General features: G+C 35.8%; 1 protein-coding gene across 5 annotated transcripts in view; it reads left to right on the plus strand.

Annotated features, from left to right (window-relative positions):
- The first annotated feature begins 434 nt into the window (after positions 1–434).
- Positions 435–15,256, plus strand: part of LOC136037214 (uncharacterized) — a 30,013-nt gene continuing 15,191 nt past the window's right edge. The window contains exons 1-2 of one of the 5 annotated variants that reach the window (XM_065719807.1): positions 435–512; positions 11,513–11,600. In XM_065719807.1, coding sequence (XP_065575879.1) covers positions 11,548–11,600 — 53 coding nt within the window. In that variant the 5' untranslated portion in view covers positions 435–512; positions 11,513–11,547. Of the gene's footprint in view, positions 513–585; positions 886–11,512; positions 11,601–15,256 lie in introns of those variants that run through there. The other 4 variants (XM_065719809.1, XM_065719806.1, XM_065719808.1 and 1 more) reach the window with 4 other exon arrangements.

Consider the following 15,256-nt stretch of genomic DNA (forward strand, 5'->3'; position numbering starts at 1 on the left):
AGCGAGGGCAATTAAGCCGTGTCGGCAGCGACAAACATCCTATCTGTGGTCCGCTGGCGCAAATCTTTTAAGCCATGTCATCATTATGGTGTTTTACAGCCGAGATGGCTGGGGTGGCTCATAGTGAAGACATGTTTTATCGTCGTTTTCGTTTTTTCGCCGTACAAAGTAGACATTTTGGCTGAAAACGTAAAAACTAAACAACATATTTTGTCATTCATCTTAGTTGTACCCCAACTTCTCTTTAAGTTTCTGAAACACCGCAAACACAGCAGAAATGATTCAGAGTCTTCTACAGATCCTGAAATAAGACTGCGCTTTCGAATTTTTTGCCAAAAATGACGAAAATGAAAACTGTCGTCCAAAAAGCGGCAAAGCCAGCTCTGGTGCCGGAAAACACCGTAATAAAACGGGGCTTTACTGAGCTTTCGGAAGAAGAATTACTAGTACAACCGAAGGTTCGAGAGAACCCCAGAAATTATACTGAATTCTTTTTCTTCTTCGCGCATTAGGTGATTTGAGGTTTTACATGGATTTTACTTATTTGAAGAACCACTTTGCTTTTACTTGAAAAAGAAGATCGTAAATCTGGCCAAGGAGTTACGATATTAAAAGCCTTTTTTGTTATTTTTTAAAGTATATTGGCTAATTTTCTAGGAGGACATTAAAAGTGTCCCCTTTTTGCTGAATTTGACAATTTAGTCTCAAAAAGTTTCTGCAACCCTGATAATCCGGCAAAAAATATGAATTTGTTAGTCGTTCATGGTACTTTTCTTCTGTTCTTGTGTCCTTTCTTAGATTTTATTCATATAGACAAGCAATTTTGAATTCTTACTTGATATTTCGATTAGTTTGTTGGAAGGTTTGCGTTCTAAACTAATCTAGGTTAGTTATAGTAGGCTAGTGGCAAAAGACTAGGCCTAATCTATATGATTAATGCAAAACATAGGGTGGCATTCAAAAAAATATTTAGATATAGGCATAATATTTACCACCAAGATAACTTTACCTTAACCCTCTCCTCCTAGGCTACTGCCAGGATGTAACCATAGCCTAGGCTGCATAAGAAATTAAGAAAAATTTTAAGGCTGTAGTCCTATATTTGCACATTAGAAACCTTCAAAAAAAATATTCAAGAACAAAACAAGATAAATTTGTATACTGCTAGTTTGATGCTCATTTTTATAGTTTAGTTTGCATTTTTGATAATTCATCCTCAACACTGCAATAATATTGTCACACAACCCTAGGCTGTATAAATAAAATAACAAAAAAATGACAAAATTCTCACTTTAAGATTCACACGAAGTGCTTCATATTTTTCGATTTTTTCCTATTTTTATCTGTTTCTGAATGAATTTCCATTAATTACTAGGCTATATTAGTTTTTGTACATTTTTTTTTTGGTAAAATTCTAATTAATTGACTTCTTGCTATCTCATAAAGGGTTTAGGTTAAGAAAATGAAACTTTCAGGGATGGGTCTACAGGCTAAAGTAGGCTATGTCCCGGGAAGGTATTTTCAAGTACCCACCTCCACTCCTTCTCCCTCTAGAGGGCCCTGAAATTTGCCTACATGACAGGTCTATTCCTATTGAAATTTTGACATAACAATATTTTACCTTAATTTTCAGTAACTAGTTGCTTTTTCTCTGACTTTAGTTCTGAAAATGCAATTCCTGTTATTTGAGTAGAATTTTGAGCCATATCAATGTTTTTTGCCAAATTTAGGAAATATATTTGCATATCTTTAAAACCTTATAAAATGAAATTAAGCAAAGTTATGAAGCTGAAAACAATTTTGTTGTACTTCAATTATGCAGAAGATCTATTTTCTAAAGGTTCACTTTTATAACACACATATTTTTAAAGGTCATCAAAGGTTAGGGCCCTCTAGAGTGAGAAGGAGTGGAGGTAGTTGCTTTAAAATACCTTCCTGGGACATGCTTTAGTCTGTAGATTCATCCCTGAAAGTTTCATTTTCCTAACCTAAACCCTTCCTGAGATAGAAAGAAGTCAATTAACTAGAATTTTACCTTTTTTTCTGTCAAGTCTCCTTCTAAAGATAGTCAATTCTTAGCCTTTACTTAATTTAATTATCATTAACTTCCTGTTCATAATGTCAGTCTGTAAAACAAAACCAGAAAATTTTTCATGTTTCCTGTTGCTAATTTTTTGGGGGACAGGGGGAGGGATACAAATTTTTGGGCACATTTGTAATGTAATTCTGGAGAGTGCCTAATCTTAGACAATATTTTGATTAAAGTTTATTTTTCTTTTGTATGGACTTTGATATGATGTATATGACTCTTAATCTTAGTTATGATATGAGTAGTTATAGATAATTGAGATTAGTTGATGGTTAGGACTGGGCTAGCTAGGATTGGCTGACTACAATTTGGAAAAACTTGTTTTGTAATGTTTAAACTTAACAAAAGTTACTTGTGTTCATTTAAATAAAATTATTCTGCTTCACAACACTTGACTTAGATTTAATATATCCCTGATAGTATGTACAATTTGGGTACTTTGGTCTGACTTTAAGATCTCATATTCAAGATTTGGTAGCATTTTCAAACTTAAGGGTTTGATTGGGTTCCACTATTCAAACAATTTTTTTTAAGATTGTCAACTTTGTGTGTGGTTGAAAAATATTCCAGCAGATCAGACACTTATTAAGAAATTCCAGACAAATCCAAAAGTAAGACAATTCACTTTCTAAGTGATGTAGATAATTTTTGTAATTGTTTTATTTGGTATTGTGAATCAACTAATAATGAAAAATTAAGGAAACTTTTTAAGTAGACAAGGGCAGTATTGGGATTTATTAGAGAAACTAAGAACACTAAACTAAGAAACTAAGTCAGTATTTATTATGCTTGGTGATAGCAGTAAATAAGGAATTGAATAGGAAGCTTTTTTTATGGGACTTGGTATTAACCAAGTGACATATAGCAATCACAAATTCTGTTGGTCTGTCTGTTGGTCCTGGTTTTGCTACTTTAGGTACTTCCAGGTAAGCTAGGATGATGAAGTTTGGCAGGTGTATCAGAGACTGGACCAGCTTAAATTAGAAATAGTCGTTTTCCCAATTTGACCATCTGAGGGGGGGAGTGGGGGGCCTGCTAATTCAGAAAAAATAGAAGTATTTTTAACTTATGAATGGTTGATCAGATCTTAATGAAATTTGATGTTTGGAAGGATTTCGTGTCTCAGAGCAGTTATTTTAAATCCTGACCGGATCTGGTGATATTGGGGCTGGGGGTTGGGAGGGGGAAACCTAAAATCTTGGAAAACACTTAGAGTGGAGGGATCAGGATGAAACTTGGTGGGGAAAATAAGCAAAAGTCCTAGATACATGATTGACATAACCGGAACGGATCCGCTCTCTTTGGGGTAGTTGGGGGGGGGGGAGAGTAATTCTGAAAAATTAAAAAAATGAGGTATTTTTAACTTATGAATGGGTGATTGGATCTCAATGAAATTTGATATTTAGAAGGACCTCATAACTCAGATCTCTTATTTTAAATCTCAACCGGATCCAGCATAATTGGGGTGGGGGGCAGTTGGGGGGAACCAGAAATCTTTGAAAATACTTAAAGCAGTGAGATCAGGATGAAACTGGATGGGAAGAATAAAAACCTGTCTAAGATACATGACTGACTGACATAACGGACCAGATCTGCTCTGTTTTGGGGGGGTGGGTTAATTCTGAAAAACTAAAAAAAAATGAGGTATCTTTAACTTATGAACAGGTGATTGGATCTAAATGAAATTTGATATTTAGAAGGATATTGTGTCTCAGAGCTCTTATTTTAAATCCCGACCAGATCTGGTGACTTTGGGGGGGGGGGAGTTGGGAGGGGGAAACTTAAAACTTGGAAAACACTTAGAATGGAGGGATCGGGATGAAACTTGGTGGGAAAAATAAGCACAAGTCCTAGATACATGATTGACATAACCGGAACGGATCTGCTCTCTTTGGGGTAGTTGGAGGGGGGAAGGGTATATTATGAAAAATTAGAAAAAATGAGGTATTTTCAACTTACAAAGAGGTGATCAGATCTCAATGAAATTTGATATTTAGAAGGATATCGTGTCTCAAAGCTCTTATTTTAAGTCGCGACCGGATCTTGTGACATTGGGGGGAGTTTGGGGTGGGGGAACCTAAAATGATGGAAAACGCTTAGATTGGAGGGATCACGATGAAATTTGGTGGGAAAAATAAGCAGAAGTCTTAGATACATAATTTACATAATTGGAACGGATCCGCTCTATTGGGGGGGGGGTTAATTCTGAAAAATCAGAAAAAATGACATATTTTAAACTTACAAAGGAGTTATTGCATCTTAATGAAATTTCATATTTAGAAGGACCTCATAACTCAGATCTCTTATTTTAAATCTCAACCGGATCCAGTGTAATTGGGGGGGCAGTTGGGGGTACCGGAAATCTTTGAAAATACTTAAAGTGATGAGATCAGGATGAAACTGGATGGGAAGAATAAAAACCTGTCTAAGATTCGTGACTGACATAACCGGACCGGATCTGCTCTCTTTGGTGGAGTGGGGGGGGGGGTAATTTTGAAAATTGAGGTATTTGTAACTTACAAAAGGGTGACCAGATCTTAGTGAAATTTGATATTTAGAAGGATCTTGTGCTTTAAAGCTCTAATTTTAAATTCCGACCAGATCTTGTGAAATTGGGGGGATTGGAGGGGGAAACTAGAATTCTTGGAAAATATGAAAATTGAGGTATTTTTATCTTACGAATAGGTGATTGGATCTTAATGAAATTTGATATTTAGAAGGAATTCATGTCTCAGAGCTCTTATTTCGAATCCCGACCAGATCTTTTGACATTGGGGGGAGTTGGAGGGGGAAATCTTGGAAAACACTTTGAGTGGAGGAATTGGGACAAAGCTTGGTGGATAGAATAAGCAAATGTCCTTGATACGTGATCGACGGAACCATACTGGATTCGCTCTCTTTGGGGGAGTTGGGGGGAGGGGTTCAGTGATTTGGCGAGTTTGGTGCTTCTGGACATGCTAGGATGATGAAAATTTGTAGGTGTGTCAGGGAGCTGTACAAATTGACTTGATGAAGTCGTTTTCCCAGATTCGACCATCTGGGGGGCTAAAGGGAGAGGAAAAATAAGGTATTTATAACATACAAGTGGGTGATCAGATCTTAATGAATTTTGATATTTAGAAGGACATCATGACTCAGAGCTCTTATTTTAAATCCTGACTGGCATTAGGCCTCTTATTTTCCTTTTAAATCAATCTATTGATTCATAGAATTTTGTTAGAGCTCATACCATATGATCTCTTGGCTCTTAGCTCTTCATGCCTTGTCACAAGTGCCATATGAGCTCTTAGCTCTTGTTTATATATTTCAATCCTATGAGCAACATTGACCAAACACAATTACCATATTTTATTATAGTAAAAAATCATATACCAGAGAGTCAATATACTCTTTCATTACCTATACAGTGCTTTTTCTCAATATCACTGAAGCCAAAAGTAACACACCTAGTTGAATTTTAAATACTCTTCTTTTTTTAGCAATTATATGCATGAAATTGTAGTATTATAAATAAAGGTGGTAAATTTTTTTTTTTTTGACAATTATTCATGACAACAATATGATGAGCCTTAATAAGCTTAACTTTGTTGTTAAATGTGAAAAATAGCATCCTGCACATGCCTTTCATTTTTTGCTTCACAAATTTGACCTGTTTTGATTTGCTCTGCCAAAACCTTTTCCAATGTTTTTGGCCTTATCTTTCTAGTGCTATTTATTCAGTTCTATTAAAGAACAAGGCTTAGTGACAAAAACCTTTTGCTTTAGATATCCCCACAAGAAAAATTAGGGCCAGTGAGATCAGGAGAATGAGATGGCCAATCAATATCACCAGATCAAGAAATTAATCTTTTATCAAATGTTCCCAGAGTAATAGCATGCTTTCTCTTGTAATATGAGTTGTTGCTCTATCTTGCTGAAACTACATTCCAATTCAGTTTCCAATAGCTGGCTGTAAGAAATTTTGAAGCATTACTCTTTACCTCTCACAGTCACAACATTTCCATTATGATCTTAAAAAAGCATAACCTGATAATTTCATTTGCAGTTATTGCACCAGGGTGAAGTTCTCTCAAATTTTTCTTCTGTCTAAAAGTAACTCTTTTGTTTATTGAAAAACCAATTTAAGTGGAAGTTGGCTTCATCAGACATGATGAAAAGTCATGATGACAGACATGATGAGCATGCTAACAAGTCTTTTACCAGGATTTTTTTGGGCAAAACATGCAAAAAATATACCTTTTTCTACTACTAAAATTAGTAGGCTATGTTTTACAGAAATTACTGAGCATGGAATCAGTATAGATAAATAAAACCAAGAAAATTATCAAGTCTTTTAAACTTTTCATAACTAGGCAACTAACCAAATCAAGGAGTTGAAGTGAAAATTTGAGGAGAAATTGGCTGACAATGTTGAAAATAAATCAAAATCTTTTTGGTATTATGCCTCTAAAAATGTTGCAGCAGACACAGGTCCTGATAATCTGCATAACAGTAAACCTGCTGCTGATCCTGAGCTGGGAGTTGAGATTTTGAGGAACTTTTATTCCTCAAAACTACACAAATCTGCTTGTCCTGACTGCACTCATCCTTGTATCCTGCATGAATGTCAAACAGTTTTGTTTCAACCATGTTTCTTATTATTCAATTTATCATTGTATCTTTCCAGACTACCACTGGATTAGAGTACTGCCCACATTATTCCAAAATTTAAGGAAGGTATAAAGGACCTTGCTCAAAATTATTGACCTATAAACATGACATGAGGAGTTATTCAGGTTCTTGAAAGAACATTCTGCTGTTATCCAGCACCATAATGCAAATAATCCCTTGCACAGCTCACATGGCTTTTGTTCTAGAAGATTTGTTGATACCTATTTCCTTGAATTTTATGACTTCATCACTAAGTTACTTGATACTGAGGTGTTTACTGACATGATTCTGCTTGTCTTTTCTAAAGCTTTTAACAAAGTTTATCATAAGCGACTTGCACTCAAGCTATACACAGTTAAGTTTGAAGAGAAATCCATGCTCTGGATCCTTGATTATCTTCACCAGTAATCTCAGTTTGTTCAGCTTTTTGATGGTTGAGGTAACCAAATTCTTTCTTCTTCTAAACAAGTTTTGAGTGATGCTCCTTTCTCTGAAAAACAGTACTTGGAATCTATAATAGACTCCTTTTGGCTTCTAGGAAGTTTCTTCTAAATACACAGTTAATGCATCAACAATCAGTACAACCATCAGATAAACAAAATGGCTCCTCTTCCTTTTTTTGCCACCAACATCAACATAATCATTCTATATTTTATTTATCTCTCCCTTTTTTGGCTACAACTGTTAAGGAATATAATAGCCTACTCTTGGTTTTCATATCACAAACACAATAACACAGAACAAAAGGAAAATTAACAAATGATGGAATAGATGGCTTGTGGGAAGTACAAGTTCTTGAGCTGCCTGTTCCCAGCAATTTAAGGCCTATAGGCAGGCTGGTACCTATATGGCTCTTGCTACTTGCTCTCTTCTGCACTCACTGCGCTTTCTTCAAACAATTATGCTTTTTTTATGCTTTTGTACAGGTACTTTTCATCTGATGCATTATAACTGGCTTTAAATAGCTTGTCAATATTTTTATTTGCCTTCAGTCTTTCAGGGACATATGTTTGATATGCCAGGTAAACTGTGCTGTAGCATTCAAAAATTATGTGTTGTAAAGTCTCAGGCACTTTTAAACAAAATCTGCAGTGGTGGTTTGTCCCTTTTATTCCATTCATATTCTTCATTTCTTAAAATCTGAGAGTTAATCTTTATTCTTAATAAAGAACATTAGTTTACTGAAAGGGAAAGGTGAGAATAAGAGGCATTCTATGTTGAGTTGTGTCATGTAGAGTTTGAGACCTGGCGTTGACAGAAATGAGTGTATCTACTGTAAAATTCACCAACAAATCTGCAATTTCACTATGGTATATACCCTGATGACTTGGAACGTGTTGAAACTGTATGGTAATATTACTCTGTTGAAGGTGAAAGAGAAAGCTCAAAAGACAGTACAGATCTGAGTCAGGTGCTGATCTATGCACTTTAGAAATCAACTGTAAAGCTGACTTTGAGTCTGAGAAGACAATGTACTTTTTTGATAGTGGGGGTTTTACTTTAACTTCCTTAAGTGCTTCAGTTATAGCTTTAATCTCATCGTTCAGGATGGAAGATCTATTTGGCAGCCATGTACAAATATTCAAAGAGTAACTCAGGATAGTCACAGCTGTAGCAGCTTTGGACCCTTTTACCAAACCTTCTTTGTAAATTTGTTGGTAATTAGGGTAATCATTTAAGACATTTTGTCTGAAAACTACCTTTATTTGAGTGGGGAGAAAAGTTGACTTCTTATCCAATATAAGCTCAGTTCATACTTGAATAGGATTAAACTTCCATTTTGGAGGCTGAAGATGCAAAATGCAACTCACTGCATCACTATTCTAGTTGGAAACTAGTTCGGTGAAAAGAATCCAAGAGCAAAGGTTTTTGAAAAAACCCCATGCACTTCACCAATTGCTTGCCTTTTGTGTAATTCTTGGTTACCAGCATGTTCCTCCTTTTTTACACTGATGGCATACTGTTTAGTGCTCAGACTTTATGACTTGGACTATGGTTGTGAAAACCAAAGGCTATTTTTATTTTCATATTTTGGAGGGTTTCCAACCTTGCTAAACTTGTTTTGCAACATCCTCCTTATGCTTTAATACCATATTCAGTCTTTGACTAGATAATTCTTTAGTAAATATCGAGCAGGGATGTTGATGAGCTGGCACATTTAGTTGTAGCTACACGGTTTGAAAGAATTAGCCTTTTCATGCAAGATTTTTTTTAACAAAACCAATCTGGTTTTACCAAGCCCAACCATGTTCCAAATCAATACCAAAAAGTTTAGGAGAAATGATCAATTTCATTACCATTAATCCATATTTTGAGATGGACAAATCCTTTTCTTGAGTAAAATATAGTTACTTTAATCTTTGATGGCGATACCAGAAAGAGAATAAGCCATAGAAAAAGCCCATTCCTCTTTCAGCATTTGGTTTGATTCAGTTGCCATATCATTTGTATTGGATCCAGAGTTTCAAATCAAAAGATTGTCAGTAAACTCCGCTTTGTAAGCATTATCTGAGCTGAACTTTAAATATGACTGAAACAAAGACACCTTCTACTAGCAGCAGTAAATTAACACTCATTGCTGACGAATTAAATCTTCTTGGACCATCCTTGTCATGTTATGATCATGCCCTTCTACAAAATAATCTTAGTCTATGAGCTGAGGCTTGGCTTCTTGAATTCAATATTGCTGAGTACCATGTCCATTGCTTTGGTAAAAAGAATCCTTTTCACTTTTATCTTCTCTCAGCCCACCCAATCTTCTCTGTTAATGATGAGCAATATCTTTAAGTCACCATTGACAATGAACTAAAATTTAGTAGCCTACTCATTCTAAGAAGTCTGCTGCTCATGCTAGCTCAACTTTGGCACTGATCAAGGTGAAAGTTCCAATTTCCACTTGCTCCCACAAAGTCATCAGTCTTCTGTATAGAGGACTATTTTGACCAAAGCTTGAAGGTAAAATGTCTCTAAATTGCCCATATTTAAAAAAAAGACACAAAATTTTTGGAAGAAGTGCAGAAATTTGCCACTAAAATGATATCTGGGATGTGGAAATTTTCTTACCCTGCAAGACTAGCTAAGCTGAAACTCCCACCACTTATATACAGGAAAGATAGCGGTGATACCATTCTAAACTACAAGTTAATGAAGGTCAACATGCTCCCTGCGTTATTTCCATTGATGGTCCTTATTCAAGAACCAGTGGTCATTGGTTGAAAATTGTTAAGCACTTTACCCTAACCAGTCTCTTCACTCATTTCGTTTCCTCAAGGAATGTCAACAATTGACATTCAATTAAACTCTCTGAAGACAAAGTTACTGCTGAATCTATTGACTCTTTTGTGTGAAGCCTGGATGGTGAGTGATCTTTAAGGGAGTGTAAACTTAACTGGGAAGCTACTGATCATCCAATTGCATCTGGTCACTAAACAATAATAAAAACAACTGCAATTGTCAACTCTGGAGCTTTAAAAGGAAAAATCCTTAGACTGATCCAAGCTACAATTAAGGTAAGATAAGATAAAAACTAGGTTCATTTTTGGCAAGTTCTCTAATTGAGCATCACACTGTGGCTGAAAGTCCTGTGGTTCCAATTTTTTGATGAGTTGAACTTTGTTTGGATAAAAATTCATACTTTTCATAATTCTTCTTAAAGATGTTCAAAAAATTTCAAGTTTCAATGATAGTTTTTTTGGTGAAAGTTGTTGAATTTCCTTTAGAATTTTCACATATTCTTTTTCTTTTTTTTAAATTCATACAAACAGCTTTGGGCCTCCCAAAAAATGGCAGATCACCTACAGCTCCTTGATCTACAGGTCTTTTAACCATGCCCTTAATTGCATTCTTACTAAGTGTATCTTTGAAGTTGAAATTTCCTCAAGAGGCTCTTTGGGTTCAAGTTACGGAGCTTTGTTTTTGATAGTAAAATTGACAATTTGTGTTTGTTGGATGATGCTGAATTTTCCCATAATGAATTTTAAGGCTTGGAAAAAAAAATTAAAAGAAATCAGAAATAAATTTGAAATTTAAATCGATCAATGACTTTTGGCCCACAACTTTAGTTTCAGTTTATTTTATTTGGAAAACCTATTTGCATATGTGTACTTATCAAAAATCAAATCAAATTGTCGTATGCTTTTTAAAATATTAGGTCAGACACTCATATTCAGCAAAATTTATTATAATTATTCTAAGTAAGTCTATTTGTAACATCATTTATATGAAAAATAATTTTTAATTTAAATAAATTTTAGCAAAGTTGTGACCTATCTAGATCATTTTTCTACACTGCAAAATGAACATTAGCCTACAGAAGTTGCTTCAAATAGGTTGTCCTAAATACAAATTTATGCAAAATTAACCAAGGTTGGAATGTTTAAAAATAGTAGTTCATGATTGCTAATCACCCTTGTAAAGCCAAGAACCAACTGTCGAACATCAGGCTGACATTTGTTTCTGGTGGATGGATATCTAATTTCAGTCAGCAGACAGTTTATTAAAAATATATTAAGGGGACCAAGAGGAGGAATGAATTTCTAAAATTGTTTTTTTTACACCAGAAAATTTTAGCATGAAAATTCTAGAAAAATTGTTATACTATTTTGAATAAAAATATATGCACTTATAGGCCTAAAATTATTGCTTCTATAATAAAATATATTCATTAAGATTGCTGGTTGCACCTAAATATTCTGAAGGCAACTAAAAGTTTCACACCCATGGTTAAGTGGTTTATTACAACAACACGCGCTTTATATTTCTGTCATTTTACAGACTAAGACTGAGACGCTTCTATCAAAGCAAGGAGAATGGATAGTTTTGAAGATGACAACGAAGACTGGTTTTATAATACAATTAGCAGGTAAATTTACTACAATTATTGAAAATAGCTGACCAGCAAGGATGCATATAAAATAAAGGTTTTCTACAAGTTATTGCATGAGTGGTATTGCTATATATGTTGTATATAAGCGTTAAAGAAAGAGGAAGGAGGAAGATGAAATTCAGAAAAAAACTTAATATTTTGGCCTCTATGCATGGCTTGAATGCATGTCCAAGCCCCACCGATAAGGCCTCCTGGAATAAGGTTATTAATAGTGAGAAATGTTCCCCATCTACCCTATCTTGTCTCCACCTAGTAATAGTTTTCTTCAGTCTTTTTATTATAAGTTGCTTAAGCTGCTTTTACCATACCGTCTCCTGCAGGCTCATGTCCAGCCTGTAGCAATATCTGAAATTCGCCGCGCTTTAAGAAAAATTAAGCGTTCAAATAGCCTTGATGGTGACGGCTTTTCTTACCGATTTTTTTTATGATTGTCCTGCTCTACTTAACCATCTACAAATATTTTTCCAGTCTTGCTTAGCACAGTCGCTTGTTGTCGATAGTTTCCTTTGTGGCCGTGTAATGTCTATTCAAAAGCGAGGTAAGGACCCCAAGTCATGTGTAAATTATCGTCCCATTACAGTATCGTGTTTTTTAAGTAAGTTACTTGAACGTTTGTTACTACCAGAAATTGAGTCGAATTGTGATTTTACGCCTTTTCAATTTGGTTTTCGGAAAAGTTTCGGTTGCTCCCATGCACATCATGTTTTAGGCCGACTCATGAAACTACTACTACTACTAATTACTAACTACAACTCACTGCAGCACCAAGCCGCCTGGGGCCAACACAGCTACGCACGCTCCTCCTCCAACCTAATCTATTTAAAGCCTCCCTCTTTACACCCTCCTAGGAAGTTCCCATTTCCTTTAAATCTTTATTTATTACATCCTCCCAACCCAGACAAGGACGACCTGCTTTCCGTGTAGCCCCAGACGGTTGGCCAAAAAGAACAATCTTCAATAATCTGTCATCCTTCATCCGTAGAACTTGGCCTAGCCATCTCAACCTTTCTTTCATTATAGCCCTAGAAAGCGGGATTGAACCACATTTTTCGTACAGCCTACTGTTTGAAATACGGTCAGTCAGCCGGGTACCCAGAACAATACATAGGCAATTTCTCTGGAAAACATCTAGTAAATTTTCGTCTGCTTTTCGGAGCGCCCATGCTTCAGAACCATATTTGACCACTGTCATCACTGTAGCTTCCAATATCCTAATCTTGGTTTGCAGACTTATCTTTCTATTCTTCCAAACTTTTTTTAACTGTGAAAAAACACCCTGAGCTTTAGATATTCTACTTCTAACATCTTCACTGCTCCCACCATCTTTACTAATAATACTACCAAGGTAACTGAAGCTCCCAACCTGATCAATCTTTTCGTTACCTAATGTCACCTGTTCATCTGCACTTATTCCTAGCCTTAGTGACTTAGTCTTCTTAACATTTATTTTCAAGCCTATTTTAGCACCCTGAACTCGCAAAACCTCTAAAACTTCATTCATTTTGCTCATACTTTCATCTAATATGCTTAAACCATCGGCATAATCTAAGTCCAGGAGCGTTTTTCCTCCCCATTTGATTCCGTGGTCTCCAATTGCCTTTCCTGTGCTCCTTAAGACAAAGTCCATCAAAATGATCCATATAAAGGGGGATAGAACACAACCCTGCTTAACTCCTGATTTAATACAAAACCAGTTGCTAACCTCATTTCCTACCTTAACCGCAGCAGACTCATGAAAGATGCTGTAAAAACTAAAATGTCTTTATACTGTCTTACTGTTGATATTTCTGGAGCTTTCGACAATATTGTGCACTCTTAGGCTCTATTTTCCCTTGCGTCTTCAGGTTTTAATCCTTCCGTACTAAGTTTATTGTCTTCTTGGTATTCAAAGTCTAAAATTCAAGTTACCTGGAATGGCCAAATATCTGACACGGTAAAAATTAATAAGGGAATTCGGCAAGGTGCCGTATTGTCTCCTAGTATATTTAAATGCGTGCTTGCATCGTGCCTGCGTCCCCTTAAAAGTTCTGTTTTTTACGGTAATATTGGTTTGTCTTCTATTGCACATGCAGATGACGTTCTTCTTGTTGCCCGGACTCGGCGTGGATTGCTTTCTAATTTTACTATATTAACCAATGAACTATCTAAGATTGGACTGTCAGTTGCGACCTAATGCGATGCATCTAAATGCGAGCTTATTTGTTTTAATAGCTCTTATGCGGTCGCTCCATTCGTTGCTGGGACTGCAGTTCTGCCATGTTCTTCTTGAGTTAGTTGGCTTGGTCTGTGTTTCGGCCCAATACTTTCCAATACCTGTTCATCCCTAGTGAATCAAGCTGTGAAAAACCTACGCGTCGCTTACGGAAAAATATCCCCAAACAAAAGCCGTTACAACCGCAACGATTTGTGCATGATTTATAACGCTTATTGCGCCCCTGTGCTTTTGTTCTTATCAGGCATGGCTCATCTGTTTCGTAAGAAAGATCGACATACTCTACGTACCGCTTATTTCAGATTTTGCAAATTCCTCCTCCGGCTTCCTAGATGGCACCGAAACAAAAAAATAATTGCTCGATTTGGTTTAATTGATGTGCCTTCTCGGATTCGGTCTTCCATTGATGATTTATGTAAAAAGACTATCAACTTTATTCACGTTTATGACTCTCTGCAGCCTTTTTTCCATATTGATACTGGTTAATTAGTCCATGTTGTCTTTTGTTAGTTTGAATTTTTTTTCTTCCCTGTTTATTGTTTTTGTCTTATTTATTTATAATACTCCGTTCTTTGTGTTTTTTATACTTTTACGGGTAAAAAAGTTCATTCATTCATTCATTCTTTTTCCAATTTTTCAAAACAGAGTTTTTTTTAACCAGTGGTGGGAAGGAGAAAGAGAAGTTGTTTGGTTGCAGGAATGTATATTGGATATCTTTGGCTGATATATTTGGCTGGTAGTAGTAAATGCTTTTAGGAATAGCCCCATATCAAATGGGCACCCTCTTTCGGAAATCATACCCACCAGGTACAACATACCAATTATTGTAGAAACTTGATTGCTAGATTTTTATAATCAGCACTGGCTGTGTTGAGCATGGCTGAAACTGCGCTAAATGTGGCACAAACTGTGCCAAGCGTTGCAAAATCTAGACCAATTTCTGAGGAACTGTATAGAATATGTGGCACATGGCCTTCCGAGGTGTACACCATGTGGCAGAGAGTAGGTTAAGTATTTTTACAGTAAGCATATTATCTGTTCCTTGAAGGAAATCAGAAAAAAATCACTCCTTTTCAAACTGTAATTTTGTTGAGTTCTTGTTGAATTTTATTAATGGCGTTAAAACATGGGAACGGGGGATGAGTCTCCTCGTATTTAGTCCCTCTGTAAATTTTGAGTCCTACCCCGTGGCTCTTGAAACGATATTTCGTCAAAATGTGCTTATGACAATATATTTCGTCAAAATATAGCTTATGACCAATATCTTTTTGCTTGCAGAAGTTTGATGAAGTATATCTCATTGATACCCATACCTGAATAAGGGTATATGTGACTCCCCTTGATCTCTTCCTTTTTATATTTTAATTCCCTTCCTCTCCCACCCCTTCTTCCAAAAAGAAAAAAAACAACAAAACACTTC

Source organism: Artemia franciscana, chromosome 16 (genome assembly GCF_032884065.1).
Source record: "Artemia franciscana chromosome 16, ASM3288406v1, whole genome shotgun sequence".
Classification (NCBI taxonomy): domain Eukaryota; kingdom Metazoa; phylum Arthropoda; class Branchiopoda; order Anostraca; family Artemiidae; genus Artemia; species Artemia franciscana.